Source organism: Petaurus breviceps, unplaced genomic scaffold, assembly GCF_028583685.1.
Source record: "Petaurus breviceps papuanus isolate PSGF00001 unplaced genomic scaffold, PetGlider_PUasm1.0 90822, whole genome shotgun sequence".
In the NCBI taxonomy this organism is placed as follows: Eukaryota; Metazoa; Chordata; class Mammalia; order Diprotodontia; family Petauridae; genus Petaurus; species Petaurus breviceps.
In genome coordinates this window covers 11730519-11757273 of record NW_027187351.1, presented here as the reverse complement: position 1 = coordinate 11757273, position 26755 = coordinate 11730519, and the positions used below count along the sequence as shown (strand labels likewise).

At 38.4% G+C, this 26755-nt stretch overlaps 1 protein-coding gene across 4 annotated transcripts in view; it reads right to left on the bottom strand.

The window, feature by feature from the left end:
* PRIM2 (DNA primase subunit 2) overlaps positions 1 to 13527 on the bottom strand; it is a 357586-nt gene extending 344059 nt beyond the window's left edge. For all 4 annotated transcript variants that reach the window (XM_069070685.1, XM_069070686.1, XM_069070687.1 and 1 more), the window contains exons 1-5: positions 13380 to 13527; positions 11055 to 11217; positions 9191 to 9294; positions 4191 to 4270; positions 427 to 547 (exon numbers count right to left, since the gene is read on the bottom strand). In XM_069070685.1, the coding sequence (XP_068926786.1) occupies positions 427 to 547; positions 4191 to 4270; positions 9191 to 9294; positions 11055 to 11208 (459 nt within the window). In that variant the 5' untranslated portion in view covers positions 11209 to 11217; positions 13380 to 13527. The remainder of the gene's footprint in view (positions 1 to 426; positions 548 to 4190; positions 4271 to 9190; positions 9295 to 11054; positions 11218 to 13379) is intronic.
* Between the last annotated feature and the right edge of the window lie 13228 nt (positions 13528 to 26755).

Below are 26755 nucleotides of genomic sequence, written 5' to 3'. Positions count from 1 at the left end.
GGAGAGTGGCCCTTTAGATAATCTGAATTTCTTACATCTGAGTATGAGCCTGAGTTCAGAGAGAATTGTAACCAAGTAATGGGTTTTTTTTTAGCCCAGCAATTCATGATGACTGACCTAGTTAGTATTGTGATTTGAGTCTATAGAAAACACACCCACCCTGATGAAATAGAAGCTCCCTGATGTACTGAAGAAAGAAGCAAATCACAAATGTCAATACTAAGAAAATAAAACTATTAAAATATCCTTACAGGGGCGGCTAGGTGGTGCAGTGAGTAAAGCGCCGGCCCCAGAGTCAGGCGGACCTGAGTTCGGTTCCAGCCTCAGACACTTAACACCCACACAAAAAGACTAGCCATGTAACCTTGGGCAAGTTACTTAACCCCAACTGCCCTCCAAAAAGGCAAAAAAAAAAAATATCCTTACAGTTTCAAACTGCAAATGGCTATCCTTTAAGAAACCCTGGACCTTGTCAGGAGGCAGAATGCTGAATCGAAATCGGAACAGGTCCATTTCTTGTTGGATGAACCAGCGTCTGAGATCCTCTCTGAGAAAAAGAAGAAGTATAGGTTACAAACCCAAAGATCACAATTCTTCGCGATTTTCATGCTCTCATCACCTGGACTACTGAATAGTCTGCTGGTTGGCCTCCTTTCCTAAAGTATTTCTTTACTCCTCCATATTCCTTACATCCTCCAATCAGTTGTCAAACTAATCTTCCTAAAGTGAAGGTCTAGGGGCGGCCAGGTGGCTCAGCGAGTAAGAGCACCGGCCCCAGTGTCAGGATGACCTGGGGGATCGAATCCGGGCTCTGATACTTAGCACCACACCCAGAAATAACTGGCCACGTAACCTTGAGCAAGTTACTTAACCCCAATTGCTTTAAAAAAAAAAATTAAAAAAAATAAAGTGAAGGTCTAATCATATCATCCCCACCCTGCCCCATCCCCACCCCCACCTCCTTTCAATATACACCAGTAGCTTCCACTAATCTCTACGATGAAATATAAAATTCTCTGTTAATTAAAGCCCTTCATAACCTGATCCCTACCTACCTTTACTCCCTTGCACATAGTCTACTATCCAGCGACAATGGCCCCTTTATTGTTCCTCAAACAAGACAGTCATCTCCTAACTTCAATTGTTTTCACTGACTGTCCCCAACCCCAGCCCTACTCCATCTAAAACACTCACCTTCCTCATCTCTACCTCCTGGCTTCCCTCAAGTCTTAGCTAAAGTCCTACTTTTTGCAAGAAGCCTGTCCTTAATCTTAGCCCATTGCCTCTGAGACCACCCCCAATTTGTCCTGTACATATCATACTTGTATATAGCTGTCTGCATGTTGCTTCGCAACTGAGTTCCTAGAAAGAAGAGGCTATCTTTTGCCATTTTCGGTCTCAAGCACTTGGCATAGTGCCTAGCACACAGCAGGCAATAAATAATGCTAGCTGATTTGACTTAACTAAAATGGGCCAAGATGGGAAGGATATGGAAGTTGTTATTTTAAAAATTCCTAGAAAAGATATTTGACCAGCTACTAAAGAACTTTATTTTAATTTAATATTTCCACAGCTTTATGTTGTTTCTAACATGACCAAAAAAAATTTTTTTGGAGGGGGAAAGGCAAGGCAATTGGGGTTGAGTGTTAGGTCACACTACTAGTAAGTGCCAAGTGTTTGAGGCTGGATTTGAACTCAGATCCTCCTGAGTCCAGGGCCAGTGTGCTATGACAAGAATTTTAAATACAATAAGAAGGATTCTCTTTCATTTAGTTTTTCTACTTACTAAATATAAGGTAAAAGTGATGAACTACATATGGTATAATTAAACAATTAGAATTCATCTCCAAATATTTAGTATGATATTCTAAAGTATATCACAAATGATATGATAAAGCTATGTTTTCTTTAGGTATTTGTTAATAAGTCAAAAGTTTTGCCTTTAGTATTAAATGTTATAATGTCATAATATTAGGGAAGTACAGGTGTGCCTCCCTTTTTTTAAGCTAATGTACAAAAAAAAGCAACCTCTTATTTCACAAATAAATTAGATATTTTATACTACAAAAGAATTGATCCACTTATAAAAATAATTCATAAGATAGTTACTTTAAATATTAGACTACTCTAGGGAAAGTATGATTCAATTTATAAAAATATAATATTCACAGAAATTTTCACACCCACAGTTTAAAGCAAGGTGCCAGAGAGTATCTTTTGAACAGAAGCTCAAGGCATTCAGACCACTGATTGCCACGTAAGAAGACTCTGCCAGTAATTTCCCTCACATTCATTTGCACACCCTTCTAGATCATCTTCCAGGCAATCTATGAATCAAAAGGAGCGCGAACATGTAACAGAACAAAATTAATATTGAAAATAACATGTAATAGAAAGACAACAAGGCTAATTTCTTCTCCCTCTAGGTGGCACTATTGACTTAATAAAAGGCAAGAGTTTTACTTTGTTGTAAAGTATAACCACTTTTTTATAATCATAGTTGAACCTATCTGAGCACTATAAGAAAAAGATTAAACACTGACATATCTGCCTTAAAATTAAGAAAAAGTACTTATTACATTTGAGTGACAGGGCTTTCCTTGGTATTTTTCTTAAATATGCCAGTTCTTTCTGGGGGAAAATATTATCAAAACTCTCCTACACTTTACATACCCCTTTCTAATTTTTATTTTGTTCTACCCATAGCCGATGTAAACCAACAATGGGCTCCACAGCAAATAGTAACATAAATTTATTTAACTGTGCTAATAAAATCAGTCTCATCCACTTTACTACATCATAATTCAATGATGCTAAATTCTAAACCAACAAGTATTCATTAAATATCTGTGCTTAGCATCATGTTTCACACTTCCTCTTATCTCCTGCCTAATTCTCATCTCTATCTTACCTACTGCAAATTAGCTGTGATCCACCTTCATCTTCCCTCTACTCTGCTACCACCCTCCACTAAACCCCTCAAATATACCAGTATGCCATATTTCATGTTTCAGGAGGATACAAAATACCAAAACTATTGTTTCAGAAATTCATTAATAATAAGCAATTATGAATCACAGACATTAGCATGACTTTGTTGTTTAAAAAAATGGGGGGTGGTAGCTAGTGAATAGAGCACTGGCCCTGGAGTCAGGAAGACCTTAGTTCAAATCCGGCCTCAGACACTTGACATTTACTAGCTGTGTGACCTAGGACAAGTCATTTAACCCCAACTGTCCTGCCTTCCCCCTCCAAAAAAAAAAAAAAAATGGGTGAGGAGATCACCAGGAGAGGCCACCTAGAGAACAGAGAACAGTTCCTTTTCCCACAGTGTAAAGTGCACTGGCTTTGTAATCAGAGGACCTGAATTCAAATCCTGCCTCTGATGCTTATTACTTAAATCACTTTGGGCAAGTCATATAATTTCCCTGGACCTCAGTGAGTTTCCTCATCTGTAACTACAAAGATTTGGTCAAGATGATTACTGAGGTCCCTTCCAACTTTAGATCTCTGATCCTATTATCTAGGTTCTAGTGTCAACCGGTTCTATCAAAATTAGCTCTGCAACGTTGGACAAACCATTTAATCTTTATGGACCTCAATTTCTTTAGCTGTTAAAAAAGAAATGAGGGGCTTGACTGAGACACTCTCTCAGACCCCTTTTTACTCAAATTCTATTATTTTGATATTTCAGAACTCAAAAAGAAGAAACCCACAGATTAAGGGTAGAGACCAAGCATCCAAAATTCTGAATCATTTTTAAATTGTGTAATGTTACTTAGAAAATTGCTATAATATGAAACTATATCTTAAGAAGAGCAGCATCTTTCAAAGGAAACATGCCAACATTCCAAACCCTTCCCTTTGAGAGTGCTAGAGTGCAGAGTGCAAACCCTGGAGTAGAGGTAGAAGAGAGGAGCTGATCACATGTTGGATGCCAACTCTCACTTGTAGGGAGGGGAGCACAAGTTGGCCATGGATTCTCACGGACAGCAAAGGCCCTGACGGAAAGCTGGGGCTACTGAAGTTGATCCATGTTCAATTTGTGGTATGAATGGACCTATAGATTGTTTAACCTTGATCTAGGAAATTCTACACACAGTTATACCAACCCATATCTCAAGATTTCAAACTCCACTATGAACTACACAGACATCCACAAACCAGAAATCTAATCACTGAATACTTACGACTGACAATAAGCAAGACGCAAGATGAAATGAGATATGTGATCCTTTCTTCGTGCATCAAATTCATCATCTAAACTTTCCTACAAAGTAATAACGAGCATAAGTTAATCAGGAAAACAAATTTAAAGGATTATGAAAATACTGAGGCAACAGAAGACATTAAAACTTCAAAGTCCACAAAATTCACACATGCTGTGTGTGAAAAAAAATATTTAATGAATGCTAAACTGATATAATATTTATCCTCACATGACAGTAAACCCCTCCCAAACAACACAAGACCTCCTGAAGAGGCAAGGTAGTAAAATGAAAAGGATTATGGATTTAAGAAGAAAGGGAGGAAAGGAAACAAGCATTATTAAACTACTTGCATTATTGTTAAGTCATGTCTGACTCTTCCTGACCCCATTTGAGGTTTTCTTGGCAAAGATACTGGAGTGGTTTGCCATTTTCTTCTCCAGTTCACCTCACAGATGAGGAAACTGAGGCAAATAGCGTTGTGATTTGTCCAGGGTCACACAGCTAGTAAGTGTCTAGGGCTGGATTTGAACTCAGGTCTTCCTGACTCCAGGCCCAACATTCTATCCATTGCACCACCATACTACCCTAAACTTCTTATATATTTAACACTATTCTAACACTATCTTTACAAATATTACTTCCTTTGTTCCTCTTTACTTCTATACTTACTATGTGCCAGACACTGTGCCTAAGTGCTTTACAAATATTATCTCATTCAGATCTCCCAGAGATCCGCAGAGATACAAGCTGTTATTAACCCTATTTTATAGTTGGGGAAACTTAAGCAGACAGAAGTTGAGTGACTTGCCATAGTCACAGAACTACCATTTATCTAAGGGTGTTATTGACCTCAAATCTTTCTGACTCTAGGTCCAACACTCTATCTAAAGCACCACTGGCAGCTATCTCTAGAGTCTGAAGGCAAAGGACCTAGGTTTGAATCTAGGCTCTGCTACTTATTAGTTATGTGACAATTTCCCTGTGCCTCAGTTTCTTAATCCATAAAATGAGGCGGCTAAGTTAGATAAATCCTTCTAAATCTAAATCTAAGTTCCTATAACCTAATTTAGATTAAAGAAACTTGCTCTTACATGAACAGGAACATGGAAGGATTCCAGGATAACATAACTAAGGCACAAAACTCTTTCATTTTGCCAGAGGGCCAAAGAATCTTGGGCCTTTACTGATAAATGAAGCAAACCAAGTTCAGCATGGGGCAAATAACTCTCTGGAGTTAAAGACTTTAGTTTCTAATCTCACCTCTGATGCTTACTAATCCTGACCTCTCTGGGCCTCAGTTTCTTCACCTATCTTCTACCGAGTGCCACCTCTGAAATACATCAGCTAGGTGACAACTGTAACTTAACCTCATAATGCCTCCCCACTCCCCCACCCCCACCATGGAACTACCTAGAACTGTCACAGAAAAGTTGACAATTGATTTTGGAAGGGCAAACTTCCTCACTGGAAGTTACCTATAGCAATGAAAACACAGAATGTGATCTCACTACCAACTCTCCTAAAAAAGGTAAAATTGGGGCGGCTAGTGGTGCAGTGAATTGAGCACCGGCCCTGGAGTCAGGAGGACCTACGTTCAAATGCAGCCTCAGATAGTTAACACAAAAACTATTAACAGTGACCTTGAGCAAGTCACTTAACCCGAATTGCCCTCCAAAAAGCAAAAAAAAAAAAAGGTAAAATTAAACAGAACTGTTGGAATTAAACTGAACATAAAATGTCACCATAAAAAGTATTATTATTGTAAGGTAAAGATTAAACTTTAACAATTCTGAATAAAAATTTATTAAAAGTGCCTACATCCTACATGGGGTAGCTAGGTAGCACAGTGGATAGTGCCAGGCCCAGAGTCAGTAAGATTCATCTTCTTAAGTTCATATCTGACCTCAGACACTTATTAGCTGTGTGACTTTGGGCAAGTCATTTAGCCCTTTTTGTCTCAGGTTCATCTATAAAATGAGCCAGAGAAAGAAATGGCACACCCCTCCAGTATTTCTGCCAAGGAAACCCCAAATGGGGTCACAAAGAGTTGGACACAATTGAAACCAATGAACAACCACAACCTAGAGAGACCTCAACTGGTAGCTAAGAGATACAAAGATTGAATAAGATAAAGTCTCTGTCCTCAGGGGCTTTCAACACAATAAAAAAAATTATAACATGAAAAATATATAAGAAGGGTATATTTGTAAAATCAAAGAGATCACTGCTGATTTTTAGTAAGGAAGAATTTTTTAACTGATGGATATGACAGCACCTCAGGTCTAAGAAAAAGGAGAATTATTGAAAGACACGAAATGAAGGACAATAAATGGTGCAGTTGGTGAGAACAAAGAACACATGGAGTGTGGAAGCATAGAGTGTTGTCAGATGGTGGAAGATCTTGAATGCAAGGTTGAAAAGCATGAACCTTATTTGAGGGGAAATAGGGAGCTATTGAAAGATTGTGAACAAAGAAATAACAAACAGATCTGTGCATGTGGAAGGTTTAGCTGGCCTAAGTATGAAAGATGACTTCTGAAAATTGAGAGGGAAGAGAACGTGGATGGAAAAACCATTAGGACATAACTGCAAGCCTAGATAATGAAGAAGGGTACTAGGATGGTAACATTAGGAACAAGGAGAAGAGAACAGATGTAAAAGATATCAAAGAGATAGAACAGGATTTGACTGCTAACTGGATATGGGAGGAAAGGATCACAATACCCAGGTTTGTGAACATGAATGGAAGAGTTTAGCAAAGGCATTCAACCCTGCCCTCCCCATAATCTTAGTCAAAAGAAAAATATTAAGCTTTCCAAAAGGAATCCTCAAAAAGAGAATTTGAAAAGAAAACTGAAAAAAAAAGTTGTACTTAAATAAATACATCATCATAACCTTTAACAGACAATAAAGCAGTTAATAATGTTTATGTTACCAACAGCTATTCAGTGATCCATCAAGCACAAGTATACCTTTGTATCAACTTGCCATATCAATCAACATGCGTTTATAGTGCCAAGCTTTCCACTGGGCAATAGTAGCAACAGGGATACAAAAAAAAAAGAAATAATCTCTATGTTCTAATGGAGGAGGGAAATATATATAATAATGTAGAGATAGAAATATTTTAAAAAGAAATAATCTCTATGTTCTAATGGAGGAGGGAAATATATATAATAATGTAGGGATAGGAATATTTAAAAAAGAAACAATCTCTATGTTCTGATGGAGGACAAAAATACATATGATAATGCATAATATAATGTTCTAGTTAGCATAAATATGTACATTTTATATTTATATATTTCATGATTATGTATGTATTTTTAAGTACATACATTTTTATGTTTATATATGCATTTTTCTCTTCCATTAGAATACAGAGATTATTTCTTTTTTTATATTCCTATTCCTACTTGTGCCCAGTGAAAAGCCTGGCACTATAAATGCATGTTGATTGATACTGCATATACATAATAAACATAAAGAAAAACACAAAATAGTTAACTAAAAGGTAGTTTGCAAATAAGGGCACTAGCTGTTATGGAGGGATAGGGAAAGGCTTCATAGAGTAGAAGGTCCTTGAGTTGCACCTCAAAGAAAAAGAGTGATTCCATGAGGCAGAGGTAAGAAGGAAGTTTATTGTAAGCATGGGAGATAGCCAATTAAGGTACAGAGAGGAAAGAAGGAATGTTCTATGTGAAGACCAGAAAAAAGAACTGTTTGGCTGGATCACAAGAGTATGGGAGGGTTATATAACACAAGAGTATGGCATGGAGAATAGTATCCAATGAAGCTGGAAAGAAAGGCTGAGGCCAAACTGAAAGGGGCTTAAAAACCTAAATAGAGGGATTTGTATTTTATCCTTGAGTCAACAAGAAACCACTGGAGTTTATCGAGTAGGAAAGTAACATGGTCAGATCTACACTTAAGGAAAATTACCCATGTCCTAGTTTGCTAGTTTGTAATTTTTTTTTTGCTTTTTGGAGGGGGGAATACAGGGCAATTGGGGTTAAGTGACCTGCCAAGGTCACATGGCTAGTAAGCGTTAAGTGTCTGAAGCCAGATTTGAACTCAAGTCCTCCTGACTCCAGGACCCATATTCTATTCACTGTGTCACCTAGCCACCCCCACATCCTAGTTTGTAAGGAGAGAACTGAAGCAGGAAGAAGAATTAGGAAGTTGTTGCAATAATCTAGGCAGGGGATGATAAGGCCTGAATTAAGAAATCTGTGTGAGTAGAGAGAAGGGTTCAGATTCAAGAAATGGTCTAAGCATAAATGGTAAGATTTGGCAACTAGTTGATATGTTGAGTTTCAGATATTTCCAGGACATTGAGTTTGAAATGTCTACTAGATTTCTGGTGATAATGAACTGAAGCCCAGTGAAGAGTTATGGGAGTCATCTTTGTAGAGCTGATTTTTAAACCCATGGGAGCTAAGGAAGTCACCAAGATAAGCTGTAGCTACAGAGGACAAGAAAGGCCAGGAGAGAGCCTTGAGGAACACATACAGATAAGGGACATAATGGGTATTATGAGATTGCAAATAATTTGGTGAACAAGAGGACAGACAGAAAGGAGGTGAATCAGGATAGAGTAGTATAAGGAAAACCCAGAGAGAAGAGAGTAACCAAGAAGGGAAAATGATCAATAGCATCAAAAGATTATAGACTAAAAAAGATGAAAACTGAGAAAAGACCATCAGAATTCATCATTCAGATCAGTTGGGGAGAGCAGCTTCAGTTGAATGGTAAGTTGAATAGGAAGTCGATCTGCAAAGAGTTGAGCGAGAGGAGAGGAAGAGAAGACAATAAGCATAGTCAGTTTTTCCTCCTACCAGTTTGGCAGGTAAATTGGAAAGAGACCTAAGACGATAGTTTGAGGGGATGGTAGGATCTAGTGAAAATTTTTAAGGATGGGGGAAAGACTGAGTTATATAACAATTTATGCAAATGAAAAGATCTTTGTTTGTACTTACTCTGTAGGAAAATTTGAGTTTTCGAATCTCATTCTCCAGCTTACTCTGGTATTGTTCAGACCCTTTCAAGTAGCTCACACCAAGATTTTCAACTATTTTGAGCACTATAAAAATCACAGACAAAATGAGAGAGAGAGAGAGAGAGAGAGAGAGAGAGAGAGAGAGAGAGGGAGAGAGGGAGTGAGAGAGAGAGACAGAGAAATCAAGTAACTTGGGCTTTTAAAAACTATATCAATAGGGAAAAAAATCCTTTGTTTTACCTAGCCCTATTATAACTAATTACACACACATATATATATATATAAAATATAAAACAGAAAAAGCAATAATTAAGTATATTTTTGGTAAGTTCATCTCCCTCCTCAAATTCATAGTAAATTCAGTTTACCTGTCTACCGATTTCATGTCCTATATTTAGCATGTGGAGCTCAAACATGGTGCTACATTTTTTTTTCCCAATTAAGGACTATCTACCTTCTCTTCCTTTCACCCCCCAATTGAAAAAGAAAGACAAATAAAATTCCTGTAACAAATATGCACAGTCAAGCAAAAATAATTTTCTGCATTGGCCACACCCAAAAAATATCTTGATCTGCACCATGAGTTCATCATTTCTCATTCAGAAGGTAGATAACATGTTTTATCATGAGGCCTCTGGAATTGTAATTGGTCATTGCACTCATCAATGTTAAGTCTTTCAAAGCTGTTTATCCTTACACTGTTATTGTTACTGTATAAATTGTTCTGGTTCTACTCACCTTCATACAAGTTTCTCTAAAACTATACTCTTCACACAGTAGTATTTCATCTTATTTACATACCATGATGTATTCAGCTATTCCTCAATTGAGGGGTACCCTCTAAGTTTCCAATTCTTTGCCACCATAAAAAGGGTTATTATAAATAAATTTTATACATAAGGTCCTTTTCTTCTTTCTTTGATCTCTTTTTGGAAGTATAGATCTATACCTCTGGGTCAAAGAGTAAACATAGTTTAATAGCTTTGGGGGCATAGTTCCAAATTGTATTCTAGAATGGGTAGACAGACTACTTCATTTTCATGGCATAAACTAGACATGTCAGAAGCAAGCAGAATTTCCCATAGCTACATGAACTGATATACCATAGGGATGAAGAAACACAGATACAAGTCATCAAAATGATTGCCATGAGGCAACCACTACACTTAGAGATCAGTGGCTCTTTGAAAGTAACTTATCCTGGAAAGACTTACATGAACTGATGCAAAGGGAAGTGATCAAAATCAGGAGAACATTGTACAGAGGAACAGCAATATCATACAATGATCAACTGTGAATTACTAAGCTATTCTCAGCAATACAATGATCCAAGACAATTTCAAAGGACTCAAGATTAAAAAGGTTCTCTACCTCCAGATAAAGAACTAATGAGTCTGATTGCAGATTGAAGCATATTGTTTTTTTACTTTATTTTTTTGTGTTTTTTTCCACTGTTTTCTTTCACAATATAACTAATATGGGGATTTGTTTTACATGACTGCAAATGAATAAGTTATATCAAATTACTTACTGTCTCAGGGAGGAGAAAGAAGAGGAAGGGAGGGGAGGGAGAGAATTTGAAACTCAAAATTAAAAAAAAACAAATGTTAAAAATTGTTTCTACATGCAACTAGGAAAAAATAAAATTTTATTTGAAATTAAAAAAAAAAAAACGTAATTTATCCATTGTTCCCAACAGCACTAACCATTTCAGAGCCCACTTCCAGTCAATAGTTGTGCTACATTAGAATTCAGGGCTCACATGTACATGAATTGCAAAGAAATGAGTGATCCAAAATTACCTTAAATATTTCAAGCCTAACAAAATGTAAAATAACACTCACGTTTAAGTCTTTCAATAGCCAGATTTTCAAACTCTGTCAAAGATATGTTTTCGGAAGGAGGTTGTAGGTAGAACTGAAGGCTATGAGGATAGGAAGCACCCCTCTGCTCGCCAACCAAATTCAGTTTCTTTCTCTTAGGTCCAGAAAACTGCATCTTTGTTATCTTAAGCAAAGAAAAAAAAACATTAGCTGAAATATAGTGAGATAGCTTTCAACTTTGACCACTTGAGAGGAGTTCCTAATTTTCACCAACATACATATTAAGAGGCAGTATGGTATTGGTGGTCTCAGAGTGAGAAAGATAACATTTTCAAATCATAGTTAGTCCTACATTCTGTCCTACATTTTAAATTCAGCCCTACATTCTATAGGGACTTGGATTTCCACATGCATGTCCATTACTCTTGCAATGAAACTGGTTTTCACAAGTCTCATGATGTGATTGCTGATTGATACCTCCACACCATATTTCTTATCCATCTCCTTACTATTCACACAAGCTGCCACCTTAGTTAAGGCTCTCATCACCTCTCACTTGGACCAAATTCAGATCCAATCAGATACTAGCTGTGTGACCCTGGGCAAGTGACTTAACCTCTGTCTGCCTCAGTTTCCTCAACTGTAAAATGAGGATAATAAATAACACCTACCTCCCAGAGTAACTATGAGAATCAAATGAGATAATTGTAAAGTACTTACTATAATGCCTGGCACATAGTAGGCACTAGGCAAACATTGGTTATTAATATTATTAATACTTATATTGTCTGCTTAACAGAGTTGTTGTAAGGAAAATACACCATAAACCTTAGAGAACTGCATAAATATGAGTTTATTATCAGGGGTAGGAGGAGAAAGATGAGTGCAGTGGTAGTCAATTTCACTCAAAAAAATCTGTGCCAATCAATAATATTTAACATTTATGCAGTCATTTAGGGCTTGCAAATTGCTTTACATACAACCTTACAACAACTTTATAAAATAGTTTGCTTTTTTTCCTTTTCTTTTCTCTTTTTTTATCCATATCTGTGCTTTCATTAGTGTGGAGAACTCTGGGTTAGAAATCTTATATTCCACCTAAACAGAACAGCTGGCCACTGAAAAGGTAAATGGCTTCACCACATTAATAGATATTTTTACTTTATTCAACTAATGCTTAAATGAACAAACTAAAAGGTAGTTTTGACCATATATTACATTTTACAGGATAAACAACCAAATACCTGGTCATGTTAAAAGTGCAATGTAAAATCTAAACAATTAAACATGACAAATGTACAATTCTATTGTAAAATAGATCACAAAAGAACATTATGAGAACACCACATATAAATTGATAGACACAATTGTTTCAATGTTCATACTACAACTGTATATAAATTGATAAAGAGACACATCACTTCTCACTATATCTGAACCACAATAGCCCAGTGAATAGAATGTCAGGCCTAAGGTCAGGAAGACTCATTTTCCTGAGCTCAAATATGGCCTCAGACACTTAGTAGCTATGGAACCCCAGGTAAGTCATTTAACCCAATTCTCCTCTTTTTCCTCATCTGTAATATGAGCTGGAGAAGGACATGGCAAACCGCTCCAGTATCTTTGCGAAGAATAACCCAAACGAGGTCAGAAAGGGTCAGACATGACTGAAACGACTGACCAACAACAAAGAGATGCAATAGCTTCTCATACAACTGTGATTAGGCCCACGGGGAAACTCTAACTTATTAAAGTTTAAATGCCTTGTCTGGAGTTACACAGTTATTAAAAGTAGAAAGATGACGTTCAAACCACGATCACACTGGATCTCAAACCCATTTATTGAGCACTTACTGCCTCTGATCCAACACAGGAATACTGCGCATGCTGTGGCTTTGAGTGCAAATCCCTCGGTTTTCAAGCCCTTCCCCGACTCTGAGGCCCTCCTACCCTCAATTGCCCCCAGAGGGTAATGAGAGGCAGCAAGGGCCGGGGGACAGAAGGGGAACAGAGAGAGGAAGAACAGGGTGTAGGAACGCAAGTATGTAAATTTCAGTTGTCAATCTTCCCAAACTTCCCGGACCTAAAGCTTCTAGGGAAGCTAAGCATGCTGCACCCCACGCGCCACAGACCCGAACACACTCCTCCCTCTCCCCCAACACTGCACCCCCGAACCCTCCTCACTTTGTCTCTCCAATACCAGTCCTGCTATTCAGTCCAAGCCCCCGCAAGTGGAAACAGGGACCTGGCACAGACTCTGGAGCTCCACAAACCCTGGTGAAACAAAACCCATTTACAGGCTGGAAAGAGGAATCGTGTCCCAAAATCCCAACGCGAAGTGGTTACCTGCAGCAAGCCCAAGTCCCCTAAAAGTGCACGGATCCCTTCCCTTTAGAACCAGGACTCAGCCCTTCTCTATGGCGGGAGATTTCGGATGGAGGCGGAAGTCGTCACAACTCGCGCCGGTCTCCCCCCCCCCCCCCCCCCCCCCCCCCGCCCGGCTCCTCACCCTTCGCGCCGGCCCCGCCCCAGCCCCGCCCTCGAAGTTCAAGGTCGCCCTGGCTCAGACCAGAGCTTCTACTTCTGGTCCTGCCTCCTGCTAAGCGGAGCTCAGTTGCTCCAGTTGCGCGCTCGTTTGTTCTGCATCTATCTAGTGTGTTCGGATTTATATATGCTATCTCTCCCCGTCAGGATTAAGCTCTTTGAAGGGAGGGACAGATTGTTGTTATTTTGGGTTTTTGTTTTTATTTTCTTCTGGTTTCCTCATGTCTCCTCTAAAATCCCACCTTCAGCAAGAAGTCTTTTACAAATAAGACATATTGCAGGATAAATTGGAAATACTCTTAGAGAGGAGGGGCTGCTAGCATTAAAGAGGCCGAGAGCCTTTCCCCTCCAGAGAGTAGCTCCAGTTTAGCCTAAATATATCTTACTTGTACATGGTTGTTTGCATGTTATCTCTCCCCATAGATTGTGAGCTCTTTGAGAGCTGGGACAGCTTTTGCCTTTGTAAATGCTTAGCACAGCACCTGGCTCAGAGTAAGTGCTTAATAAACACTGATTTCTTGATTGATTCTTTGTAATAGACATAGGGATGTGCATCTAGGTAAAGAGATAGTGAGGTGTTCAGTGTTGACTGCAACCATAGCCCTGATGGAGTCCTGTAAGAGTTTGTGGCCTCCCAGAAACTGACAAAGGTGGGCATATGAGCTTGAATATGTCCCACCAGAGAGAAGGAAAAGTTCATTCACTGGTCTCCCTTTTTTTAAGATGCTCTAAATTTGGAGAGTCTAGGTGGCACAGTGAATAGAGCACTGGCCCTGGAGTCAGGAGGACCTGGGTTAAAATCAGGCCTCAGACACTTAACACAAAAACTAGCCGTGTGACCTTGGGCAAGTCACTTAACCCCAATTGCCCTGCCTTCCCCCCTCCAAAAAGCAAAAAAAAAAATAAAAAAAAGATTTCCTAAATTTCTTGGTAACTTTTGGATCATCAAAATGACTCTACATTTGGGCCTCAAGGTGAGTGTGGTCACTGGCTGCTGCAGAACCCTAAATTTAGAGAGCAAAAGAGTCTTCAGGGCCTGGCTGTGATGACAGATACAGTGGGGAATACTGGATTTGGAACCTAAAGATCAGGATTCAAATCCCAGTCCTGGACTGGGTCAGGAGTCACCTGAGCAAGTCATTTAACCTATGAGGGCTTCAATTTTTCCTCTATAAAATGAGAGAATGATGCCAAGGAAGATGCCAAGATTATGAACCTATAGACTGGAAGAAGTGCATTGTCTTTCAAAAAAATAAGGAAGTTGGGAAAAGGTATGGGTTTGGGGAAAAGATAACAAGTTCAGTTTTGGAAATGTAGAGTATGACTTGTGTCTGCACTACCTAGTTCCACGAGTTCAATTAGTAATGGCAAATATCATACTAGACATGGATTCAGGAAGATCTGGTTTCAAATCCTGCCTCAGACACTATGTGACACTAGGTAAATCATTTAACTTTTCTGTGCCTTAGTTTCCTCATCTATAAAATGAGAAGGTTGAATTCAAGGTACCTAAGAGGGATCAGAGAAAGAATTCATGATCTGATAATGTGGGACTGAAGCTCAGAGAAGGGAATGCAAATGGATATATTGATCTGTGAGTCATCTTCATAAAAATTATGATAAAAAGCCATGGGAGCTGATGAGATCACCAAGAGAAAAAAAGTAAGGGATAAGATATAAACATTCCACATGGCTCTGAGTGGAAAATATCTGCAAAGATTTTCATAAAAACTCTTCATCCTTAAGAATGGAATTGGATTTGATGTCATAGTCAATGATTCATTCACACAAGAAGTATAGTGCTTGCTTGTGTTTACAAAAATCTTAATTAAACATATATCCTTACATACAGTATTAACCCTGAGGGGGTTAAGTGTAGTAGATATAAACTATGATTCGTGGGATTAATCAAAATAGTTCACCAAAAAATATTTCCCAAAAAACAACTCAATTTCTTTAAGATGGGAGTCATATTGCTCAAGTCTGATATTCTCCAGGCTAAACATCCCCTATTCCTTTAAATGGAATGATTATGGCATGATTTCAAGTCCCTTTCTCATTCTGGTTATCTTCCTCTTGATGGAGGCCTGCTTGTCAATGTGCCCCCTAAATCATGGCTCTCAGAACTAAGAACAGTATTTCAATATCCTCTAAAAAAAGGATTTTAATGTGGTTTAGCCACATGAATTTCACTTGGCTGTGGTAATAGTGACCTAATTCTCTGTTACAGTTGAAGTTTTTCTCCAAATTAGGCTTTAATTATCCCCTGTTCTATATTCCCCCCTGCCAGAAGATGTTCATTGTAGTTTTTTTTTTAATTTTGAAATGCCCCAAAGAACTTTGTTTTAATAGAATGTTTTCCTGTAACTGAAGAAAGTGTAAATACAATTCTGTCACTAAAACAAGATCTAATTCTGAGATGACTAATCAGTAAAGTCCTTTACAAAAAGGGTTAGACAGAAGAAAAAAAAGGTCAAGAGAGAAATTCTAAAACATTATGTATTATTTGGCTTATTCAGTGATGGATGGTTTGTGTTCCATTCTGTACATTGTGATCAGAAGGACACAGAGAGCTGTCTGGGGTATGGCAGAGAAGTGGATCTTTCAAACCCTTCTGTACTTCAAATATTCAATTTCACCAGTATCATTAATCAGGAAAGGCTACATGGTTTACTGGGAAGTGTATTAGACTAACAGTCAGGAGTTCTGCCTAGTTCTAATCTTTCCTTAGAAACTTTTTAGTTTGGTCATTTCAATCACGTATAACTCTTCATTACCCCATTTTGGGATTTTGTTTGGCAAAGATACTGGAGTGGTTTGCTATTTCCTTCTGCAGCTCATTTTACAGAAGAGGAACTCAGGCAAACAGGGTTAAGGGACTTGCCCAGGATCACGCAGTTAGCAAATGTCTGAAACTGGATTTGAACTCATGAAGAGGAGTCTTCTTGATCCCAAGTACAGTGTTCTATCCACTGGAATACCTAGCTGCCCTTCCTCGGAAACTTACTAGTCAGTCGAGAAGCATTCTTTAAGTACTTACTATGTGCCAGGCACCAAGTTAAGCACTGAGTATACAAAGATAGGCAAAAAACATGGTCCTTCCCCTCAAAGAACTCTCAGTCTAATGGAGGAGACATGTAAATAACTATGTCCATAGAAGATATATACAGCGTAAACAGGAAGCAATTTCAGAAGGAAGGCATAAGCATTAAGGAAGATCAGGAAAGGCTTCTTACAGAAAGTGGGATTTTAGCAGAGACATCAAAGAAGTTAGGGAGGCTTATAGGCAGAGGTAAGGAGGAAGAACATTTTAAACATGGAAGATAGCCACTGAAAATGCATTGAATCAGGAGGTAGTGTGTTACAAGAAAAATACCAAGGCCCATGTACAGTAGTTGGATTATAGAGTATGTAATGTAGAGGAGAGTAGAATATAAGCTTAGAAAGGAAGGAAGGGTTAAATTATGAAGGTCATTAAAAGCCACATAGAGGATTTTATATTTAATCATGGAGATAATAGGGAACCATGGAAATTTCTTGAATGGGAGATAACCTGATCAGACTCGTGCTTTAAGACCACTTTGGTAGCTGGACAGAAGATAGAATGGAATGGGGGGAAACTTGAAGGAAGGAGGCCAACCAGAACGCTACTGGAATAGTCCAGGCATGAGGTGATAAGGGTCTGTACCATGGCAGTGGCAGCATCAGAGGAGAGGAGGAATATAAAAGAGATGTTACAAAAGTAGAATTGATAAGACTTGACAACAAATTGGATATGGGGGGCAAGAGGGAGAATGAGGAGACAAGGATGACACCTAGGCTTTGAGTCTGAGTAACCAGGAGAATGGTGATGCCCTAAATAGTAACAGTAAAGTTAGGAGAAGGAGAAGGTTTAGAGGTGGAAAGATAAATTCAGTTTCGGACAAGTTGAATTTAAGATATCTGTGGCACATACAGTTTGAGACGTCTAATAGGCAGTTGGACATATGAGACTGGAGGTCAGGAGAGGAGTTAGGCATAGATAAGGAGATTTGAGAATCACTAGCATAGAGATGAAAATTGAATCTATGGTAGCTAATGGGATCACGGACAGAAAGAGTGTACTATCTAGTTATCCTTAGGCTCTTTAATATGGGAAAGATTTTTATTTTTAATGGCCTAAATTCATAGTTATTCTACATTTGAAAATGTAATTTTGAAATGGCTTGTACACATGCCCCCAGATAAAAAAGTAAAACTGTCTAACAAGGGGCTGAGTAGAGTTGGCAGTCAGCCCTATACTAGGAAAGGTCATTTTCCTGTGAGGCTCCAATTGCATCCTCATGCTATTATCAAAGGAACAGCAGGCAACATCAAAACAAGGACAGCCATAGGCATTTATGAGAAATAAAATTAAATCTGGAAAATGTGTTATTCAACAGAACTTACCAAAAAAAACACAATTAAACAGAAATAAAGTAGGGGTAGGATAGGGGCCACAAGTTCCTTGCAGGTGTTTTTTGTTATTGGTGTTGTTTTATTTTAGTACTTCTGTTTCTGAACTAAATTTTAAAAACACAGTCACACATTCTCCACTTGTCCCTCTAGAAATCACCTCTCATGGAATTAAAAAAAGGTAAATTAAAGATGTGGCAGACATGGGCTGTATTTTCACTGCCTATAGCTCTACCTCCTCACTTCTATCTCCAAGTTTCCTTAACTTCTTTCAAGTTTCAGCCAAAATTTCACTTTCTGCAAGATGCCTTTACTGGTCTCCCTTCATGCTGGGAGTTTGCCTCCAATTTCCTCTATATACATATGTCATACTGAATGCTCTCCCTTCTCTCCTCATTCTTCTTGATAATCCAAAAACTCCATCAGTTCCTTACACTAAAAACCTTCACCCTTCTGTCCAAGGGCTGTTCTCTCACTAGTTTCTTTTTTTCTCAAACTAAGAGGAAATACAAATTCCAGGAGTTTTGTGGCAAGCCAACCCATTGCCAGAGATTGCTGCAGTAGCATAAAGGGAGAAGAAAATAAAGTTCAGGACAGAGACATAGAGGATGCTCATAATTAATGGGCAAGATCTGAATGAAGATCCAGCAAAGGAGAATGGTCAGGAGTTTAGACATAAAAGGGAGGAAAGATATAGGATGATAGCTATTGGGGATAGATGGGTGGATGGATCAAGAGAGGATCACTGTTGTTGTTTCTTTATTTTTAAGAATGAGGAAGACATAGATGTGTTTGTAGGTAGCAGGGACATAGCCAATAGGGAAAATGCAGAACAAGAACAAGCCAACAGGTTTGAAAAGAACAGAAGGTTGAAGTCTCAAGTGTAATGATGTGCATCAGAATAGGATCAATTCTCTGCTGCCTGTGCTAATGTTGGCCTGACAATCAACACCAAGAAAACAAAGGTCTTCCATCAGCCAGCACCATACCTTGCATACGTGGAACCATTGGACAGAGAGAGCTTGAAGATTGGAACTTGGTGAAAGAGTGGGGATGATAGATGCAGCAATTTGCTGGAATATCTATGAATAAGACCTTTAATCTTAAGTTTTATAAGAATTTTCTCACATTAAATATTAAGAGTAAGTTAGTGTTACTATGCTAAAGGCAATTTGTCGTTTTATCTGAAGTTTCTTGTTTGTTTTTGTTTTTCCAGAAGCACCCAGGGGATATTCAGAAGATGAGAAATGAGAACTCCATGGGTTTTATCAGCAGGATAGCTTGTCTATATCCAAGAAGGCAGCATTTAACTCCATCAAAAGCAAAGTGCAAGTGAAGCTTAGAGAGATGCAGGGTACTTGGCTCAGCAGGAACACAGGTAAGAGTCAATTCTATATTGAATAGCAATAATTTCAAGTGTTTCTACAATGCCCCAAAGACTATTTATGGGCCAAAGACCTCTGTATTTCAACTACTCAGTGAAGATGGAGCCACATTAATTATAGACAAGGACATGGTCCTGGAGAGATAGGCTGAACATTTCTATGGTGTCCTTAACAGATCAACATTGAACAATGCTGAAGCTACTGATTGTATACCTCAAGTTGTAATCACTTCCTCTCTAGACAAACCTCCGAATGAAGAAGAGATGCTAAATGCCAAAAAGCTTCTTTTGAGTGGCAAAACTCCTGGCACTGATTCCATCCCAGCAGAGATCTGCAAGGCAGGGAGTTTATAGCTCTTACATGAACTCTTCCAGATTATATAGCAAGTGGAAGTAATCCACCAAAAGCTTGACGATGCCTCCATTGCCCATCTCTATAAAGGAAAAGAAAACAGGCTGTCCTTTGACAACAACAGAGGGATTTCTCTCCTAGACATTGCTGGCAGAATCCCTGCCAGTCTTCCTTAATTGGCTGATTAATCATCTGAAAGATGCCAAGAGCAGAACAGAGGTCTGTATACAAAATCTGTCGACCTGACCAAGGTTTTTGATTGTGTGGGGTTTGTCTTTTGTTCTTGAAGAGGGCCATGATATCAGGAATATAATATCATGACTTCCAAGTGAATGGGATTTTAGTGAGAGCTGTTCAAAGTCACCAGTCTCACTTTCTCCTCCAGAATCATCTGAATCCAGTGTTCAGATACAGATCAGGAGGATTGGAGATGGTCCAACAAGGCCTTTGATATTGTCAACTGTGAGGGCCTGTGGAAGATCATGGCAAAATTGGGTTGTTCAGAGAAGTTTGTTAACATTTTATACTAGTTTCACGATTGCTTGCTCTAATGGGTTCTAGATGAAGGACAATGCTTTTATGCTTTCCCAATCAGCAAAAGAGTGAGTAATGTTGGGTGCTTGCCTTCAACAAGGATGAAAACACCATCAAGAGCAGCTTCTGCACTACAGTGGAAGAAGAGTTGGTCCCTGACTTTTTGTTTGCAGATGATAATACTCTGAGGCTGAGATGCATCAGCATAGGATCAGTTCTCTGCTACCTGTGCTAATTTTGGCCTGACAATCAACACCAAGAAAACAAAGGTCTTCCATCAGCCAGCACCACACCATGCATACGTGGAACCATTGGAAACAGTATATGGAGAAATTTTGAATGGTGTGAATAAGTTCACTTACTTTGGCAGTACATGATCCAGAACTATTCACAGAGATGATGAGATTGACACAAGCATTGCCAGAGCTAACTCAGTGTTTGGGAGGTTACAAAAGAGTGGGAGAGAAGAGGTATCAGGCTGCATACTAACCTGAAGGCTCTCTACAGAGCTATTGTGCTGATTAGATTCTTATATGCCTATGAAACTTGGACAGTCTATTAGCACCATGCCAGAAAACTAAACCACTTCCACTTGAATTGTCTCAGGAAGATCCTGAAGATCACCTAGCATCAAGACACCAAGGTCCTCTCTAGAGCTGAACTGCCAAGCATTCAAACTCTATTGTAGAGAGTACAACTGCAATGGGCTGGCCATATATTTCAAATGCTAAATGCATGCTTAAACAAAAGACTATTTTATGGAGAACTCACACAAGGTAAGTGCTTACATGGTGGTCAGAAGTGTTATAAGGATACTCTCAAGGTATCTCTGAAGAACTTTAGTATTGACTATGAGAGATGGGAAACGCAGACACAGGACTGTCCAGCATAGTGTGCCATATCGAAGAAGGTGCTGTACTCCATAAGCAAAGTAGTATAGTAGAAACACCAATGAAAGTTGACCTGAACAAATTCAGAGCCACTTCCACTCGAAATGTTCTAATGAACCATTCATGCCTGATCTGTGGTAGCTAGCACCTTCTGAACTCATATTGGTCTAATAAGTCACAGCCAAACATACTGCACCCTGACCCCAACTTTGTGATGCCACCAGTCTATTTCAAATACAAAGGACAAACAACTAACCAACTAAAATCTCATCTTTTATAAGAAGACTTTCTAGTGCCTTCCCTTGGTTAATTATTTCCTATTTATCCTGTTGTAATGGTAATGGGATTTGAAGATCTTCCATGCCCCTTGAACTTGCTGACATAGCAGGAAGGGCTTGGGGCAGGAAGGAGCCTAGCTGAGTAGGGCCTGGGCTGGAGCCAGCATAGTGACTGGAAGCAGCAGCAGCAATGCAAATTTCTTCTGAGAGCCAGTCAGAACTTCTCCTGAGGACTGCCAGGGACAGGAACTGCAAAGGGCCAGAGCTGCTGAGAGCAAGCTGCATAGAGGCTGAGCAGTTACCATAAGTGAGGAGAGGAGGATCTTTGCTGAGGGGGCCTGTTTTGTTTTGAAGGCTTGAGAATGTGGTTATTTACTGTATTAACTATGTGTGCCAACTCTGTGGAGACTATAATGGCTTTGACTTTCTGGTTTTGGGACTCAGCTTTCTGGTATTTGAATAAATGTTCTGACTATGTCCCCCATGCAGAGAACCTGTTACATTTTGTGATTAATAACTATACCAGCATATTTATAATTACCATAGGCATTGTGAATATTGCATTGTTGTTATACCTATATGTAGCTTGTTTGCATACATGGCTTTGCATATTTTCTTCCTCATTAGATTGGGAGTTCCCAAAGGTCAGTACTATCTTTTGCCTCTTTTTGTGTCCCCAGTGCTTAGCACAGTGCCTAACACATAGTAGATGCTTAATAAACATTGATTGATTGTTAAATAATCTTCATGAATTGTTTTTCTTCCTTGTGGCTTTTGGCATTTTGATTTCTAATAAAATAATTTTATTTTTTCATCTAATCTACTTTTTGTTTATATTTTACATTGATATTTAAGAATTTTATTTGTCTTCTTGTCCTGAGATTCCTTAATTATACTCAGTGTCTTTTTTATTTCATCTCATGATTTTCTTTTTCTTCTGGAAAGAATTGTGATTTCACTGGTGTCTCCTTCAATCAATGGAAAGCAGGAACTATTCAACAATTTATTTTCTTAAAAAGTCCCCTTCCAGTTATAAACTAATATATACCCCCAAATATATGTATGTATTGAAGTGCCCACCAGAAATTATACACTAGAGCCCCTTAAACCTGCTACAGGGGACCCCTACTGGAGTCCTTGGAAACCACCTAATAGGCTCCAATAGTAAAGAAATCTTTCACCTGTGTTGCTAAAACCATGCCACAGATTCCCACAGATTCAGGTCTGTTTCGCTTCAGTAGAAATAATACTAAGGCTTTGTTTCAATAAGAATAATACTGAGAATGTTTTTCTTCAATAAGAATAATACTGAGAAAGCTCCGCTTCATTGGAATCAATGCTAACCCCTTAGAAACATATTCTGTTGCCAGCAATCACATTGTCTATAAAATTATGTCTAACAGAAAGCTCGATGCTGTCTTTCAGTCTGAGAGGCAGCCCTGGCTGGTTAATAAACACTCCTATCAAATCATAATTGGCCTAGCTGTCCTGTTATGTCTTGGTGTCCATTACAGATGGAGGTTCCACTGAGATAGCCTTTGGCTCTGTTTTGACAGTTGGACCAGGCTCCCTGGAGGGTCAGGAGAGCAGTCTGACCTAGGGGAGGCCACCAAGTAAAATTCCTCGGCTAAGTATCTGAGCCCGGATTTGATCCCCAGGTCATCCCAACACTGGAGCCAGTGCTCTTACTCGCTGAGCCTGCTATCTCCTTTTTTAATCACCTAGTTCCTATGTGTTCTTTTATTTTACTCTTTTGTCCAACTATAATCCCTAGTAATAAACCACAACAACCACAAAACTTTAAATTGTCCTGGAGCTAGGGTTTTTAGTTTGGGCCCTTGTGAAGCTACATTAAAAAAAAAAAGAACCACATCAGGATAGACAGTAACCTGGGCCAAATTAAATAGGAAGAGAATAGACTGGCACATTCAGTGGACCTACAGATGTAATGGTAAATGCTTAACAATTGGCCATCCAAAAGAAAATGCATACATAACATACTTTTAAGTTGAATCTGCATTACATTTTCTCCATCACTTTCTTAATTCTAGACAATCAACAAAACAATAATTCAAGCCCTTATGTATAATATTTGTCAATTAAAGACTCACATGGAAAATTTGACATCCTTGTATGGTGGTCTTGTGCTCTGTTCCTAGGGCTTGTACTTTCTACTTTGAAAGAAATTCTAGACCTTGTGTTCCATTAGCAAAAACTTTTAAGATGATAAATTTAGAAAAGCACCTGAGAGGACATTGAGTACAATTCCCTCATTTTATAGAAAAGGAATTTGAGGCCTACTTGTAGTTTAAGTAATGTGCCCAGAGTAACACAATTGTTAAATTGTGTTACTCACATCTTACTAGTTGTAATATTGATGTGGCATGAGATCCAAGGTTTTCCTGACTATAAGTCTAGTGCCTCACTACCCTGCCTCACTCATTATCATCTCCATGCTATGATGAATTTAGTGCCCAACTCCTTTCATCAGATGAGTTAGGATTATTTTTAGGGATCTGTAAGAAACAATTAAAAAGGGAAATTGTTTTCTTTTTTCTAATTGAGTAAAATATGTTTTTTGTAGAAAACTACTATGCTATAAAAAATTATTAATTCAATGATCTTAGAAAAACATAAATAGACTTGCATGAAATAATGAAGAATAAAACAAGCATAACCAAGAGAACGTTGTATACGGTAATAACAATATTGTTTTAAGAACAACTTTGCGTGTCATTTTGACTATTATAAATACCCAAATTAACTTCCTATGTCCAAAAAGGACATATGAAGGAAGACACTATCTGCATCTAGAGAAAGAAGTGATAAATAGAAGTTGTGTATAGAATGATTTTACACACACATATATATATATATAGTATGTACATAATATATATACACACACATACATACACATATATGTATATAATGGTAGCCACCTCTAGGGTGGGGGAGGAGAAAAAAGGGAAAAGAAAGAAGCTACATGATATCATTATATACTTAAAAGGAATAGCAAGTTAGATTTGCAATTTCATATACAATCATCTTTTTTTTCTATTCTGCTATGTTATGGAAATGTTTATTTCTTAAGTTCAAAATAAAATAAATTTTAAAAAATTTAAAAGGGGGAGAATTGACCATATTCTTCTGTCAACATTAATTTCTGCATTTAGTTACAATTGCCCTTTGGTTAGTGATTCTGTGATACATGAATCACCACATCCAAGGAAGGAAGAAAATACTTAGATGTCATAGTAAGACAGTTTCTTAAAGAATATTCCTCAAAGAGTACTCAAGGGGGCAGCTAGGTGGCACAGTGAGTAAAGTGCCGGCCCGGAATCAGAAGGATGGGAGTTCGGTTCCAGCCTCAGACACTTAACACCCACACAAAAAAAAAAATTAGCCTCGTAACATTGGGCAAGTTATTTAACCCCTTTTGCCCTCCAAAAAGAAAAAAAAAAAAAAAAAGAGTACTCAAGAGGGCTAGAGTTTGGTCTAGAGTGCTAGAAATAAAACAAAAGTATTGTGGTTTCTCTAGGTCTCAGTATGGGTCTCCATGAATCATTTGGGCACTGTCGAGGCTTATAATCTCAGATCAGCTAGAGGAAGGGATATAGTTCCCTGGATGACTAAAGAGAAGTTGTAACACCAAAATTGGGGTGGCAGAACTCTAGAGTGTTAGTATCAAAGAATACTCACAGCTTTCCATTTTCAGACAGAAAAGGCCACATCTGTGATGCATATCAGAGATGTTTCAGCTTTCTAGTTCCCAGGAGTTCTAGGACAGTGATTAACTAGATGGAGTAGTTACTGAAACATAGCAAAACATATCTTTTTATCTCTGTTGGGGAGGAAATAATCTGTTATCTATAGGAAGTAAAAATTACTTCACCTGAGCTGACATGGCAGTTCAACTTGGTTGTTGTCTTTCATTCTCTAAGAGCACCAAAATTACATCATTACGTTGGAATCCAGGTACAGTTGTCAGACCAACAAGAGCTCAGAAGGCTCTTCCACAGGTTGGGCACAAATGGTCCACAGGTAGTTCAACTAACCCAAAGGAATGACCCTGCTATGAAATGAATTCTACTGGACCAAACCTACTGAACTAAATGACCAATGAAGAGAGCGTTGGGCCTGGAGTCAGGAAGACCTGAGTTAAAATCCAGCCTTAAACACTTATTGGCTGTGTAACTTTGGACATATCATTTAATCTCTGTTTGCCTCAGTTTTCTTAACTGTTAATTGAGGACAATGATAGCATCTATCTCAGGGTTGTGGTGAGGATCAAATGAGACAGATAATATTTACAAAACTCTCTGCACGGTTTCTGAGACATAATAGTCAAGTAACAAATATTTGTTCCCTTTCTCTTCCCCTTGTCCCCTGGAAGTTTAGGTCTCACGTTGGAATGAAATTAGAAATTTGTAGTCCATGTAGCAGTTAACAAAAGGAAGTTTGCTTAGCTGAAGCAGAGGAGGGATATTCAGTGAGGATACCATGTTGGCAGCTAGGTAGTACAGTGGATAGGACACCAGGCCTAAAGTCAGGAAGACCTGAGTACAAATCTGGCTTCATATACTTACTTACTGTATGACCCTGGGCAAGTCACTTAATCATTTTTGCCTCAGTTTCCTCATCTGTAAAATGGGGACAAAAATAACATCTACCCCCCCCCCAGAACTGTTGTGAGGATCAAAGGAAATAACTAATATTTGTAAAGCCTTTAGCACAGTGCCTGGCACATAGTAAGCATTATATAAATATTAGATAGTATTACTAAATGATGATACTGGGCAAGTCACTTAACATCTATTTGCTTCAGTTTCTTCATCTGTAAAATGTGGATAATGACACCACCTATCTCCCAAGATTGTTGTGAAAAACAAATGAGATAATAATTGTAAAGTATTTAGCACAGTGCCTGATACATATTAAATGCTATATAAATGTTAGCTGTGATGATGATAAATTCAGTTGAGCACAGCTTCCTAGTATTTAGTCATGCTGCTGGCCCACAGCTGGAAACCTCAGAGAATGAGCTGGAGCTCTTCACAGTCTTTTGTACTCAAGCAGCCAACAAGATACATCAACAAGCTGAATCAATCAAGTTCCAAGGAGAGTTTTAATATCTCTTAAGGAAAAGAACTAGCCTAACCTTAGGAAAAGCTTGCCTAGCCTTACAGAAAAGGCTTTACCATAAGAAGTTACAGCTTCCCTTGATATATTTCCAACGAGCAATGTCCATTCATTTCTAGGAAAGAATTTTCCATTTTATAAGTCCTAAATAGCAGACATATCCTTAT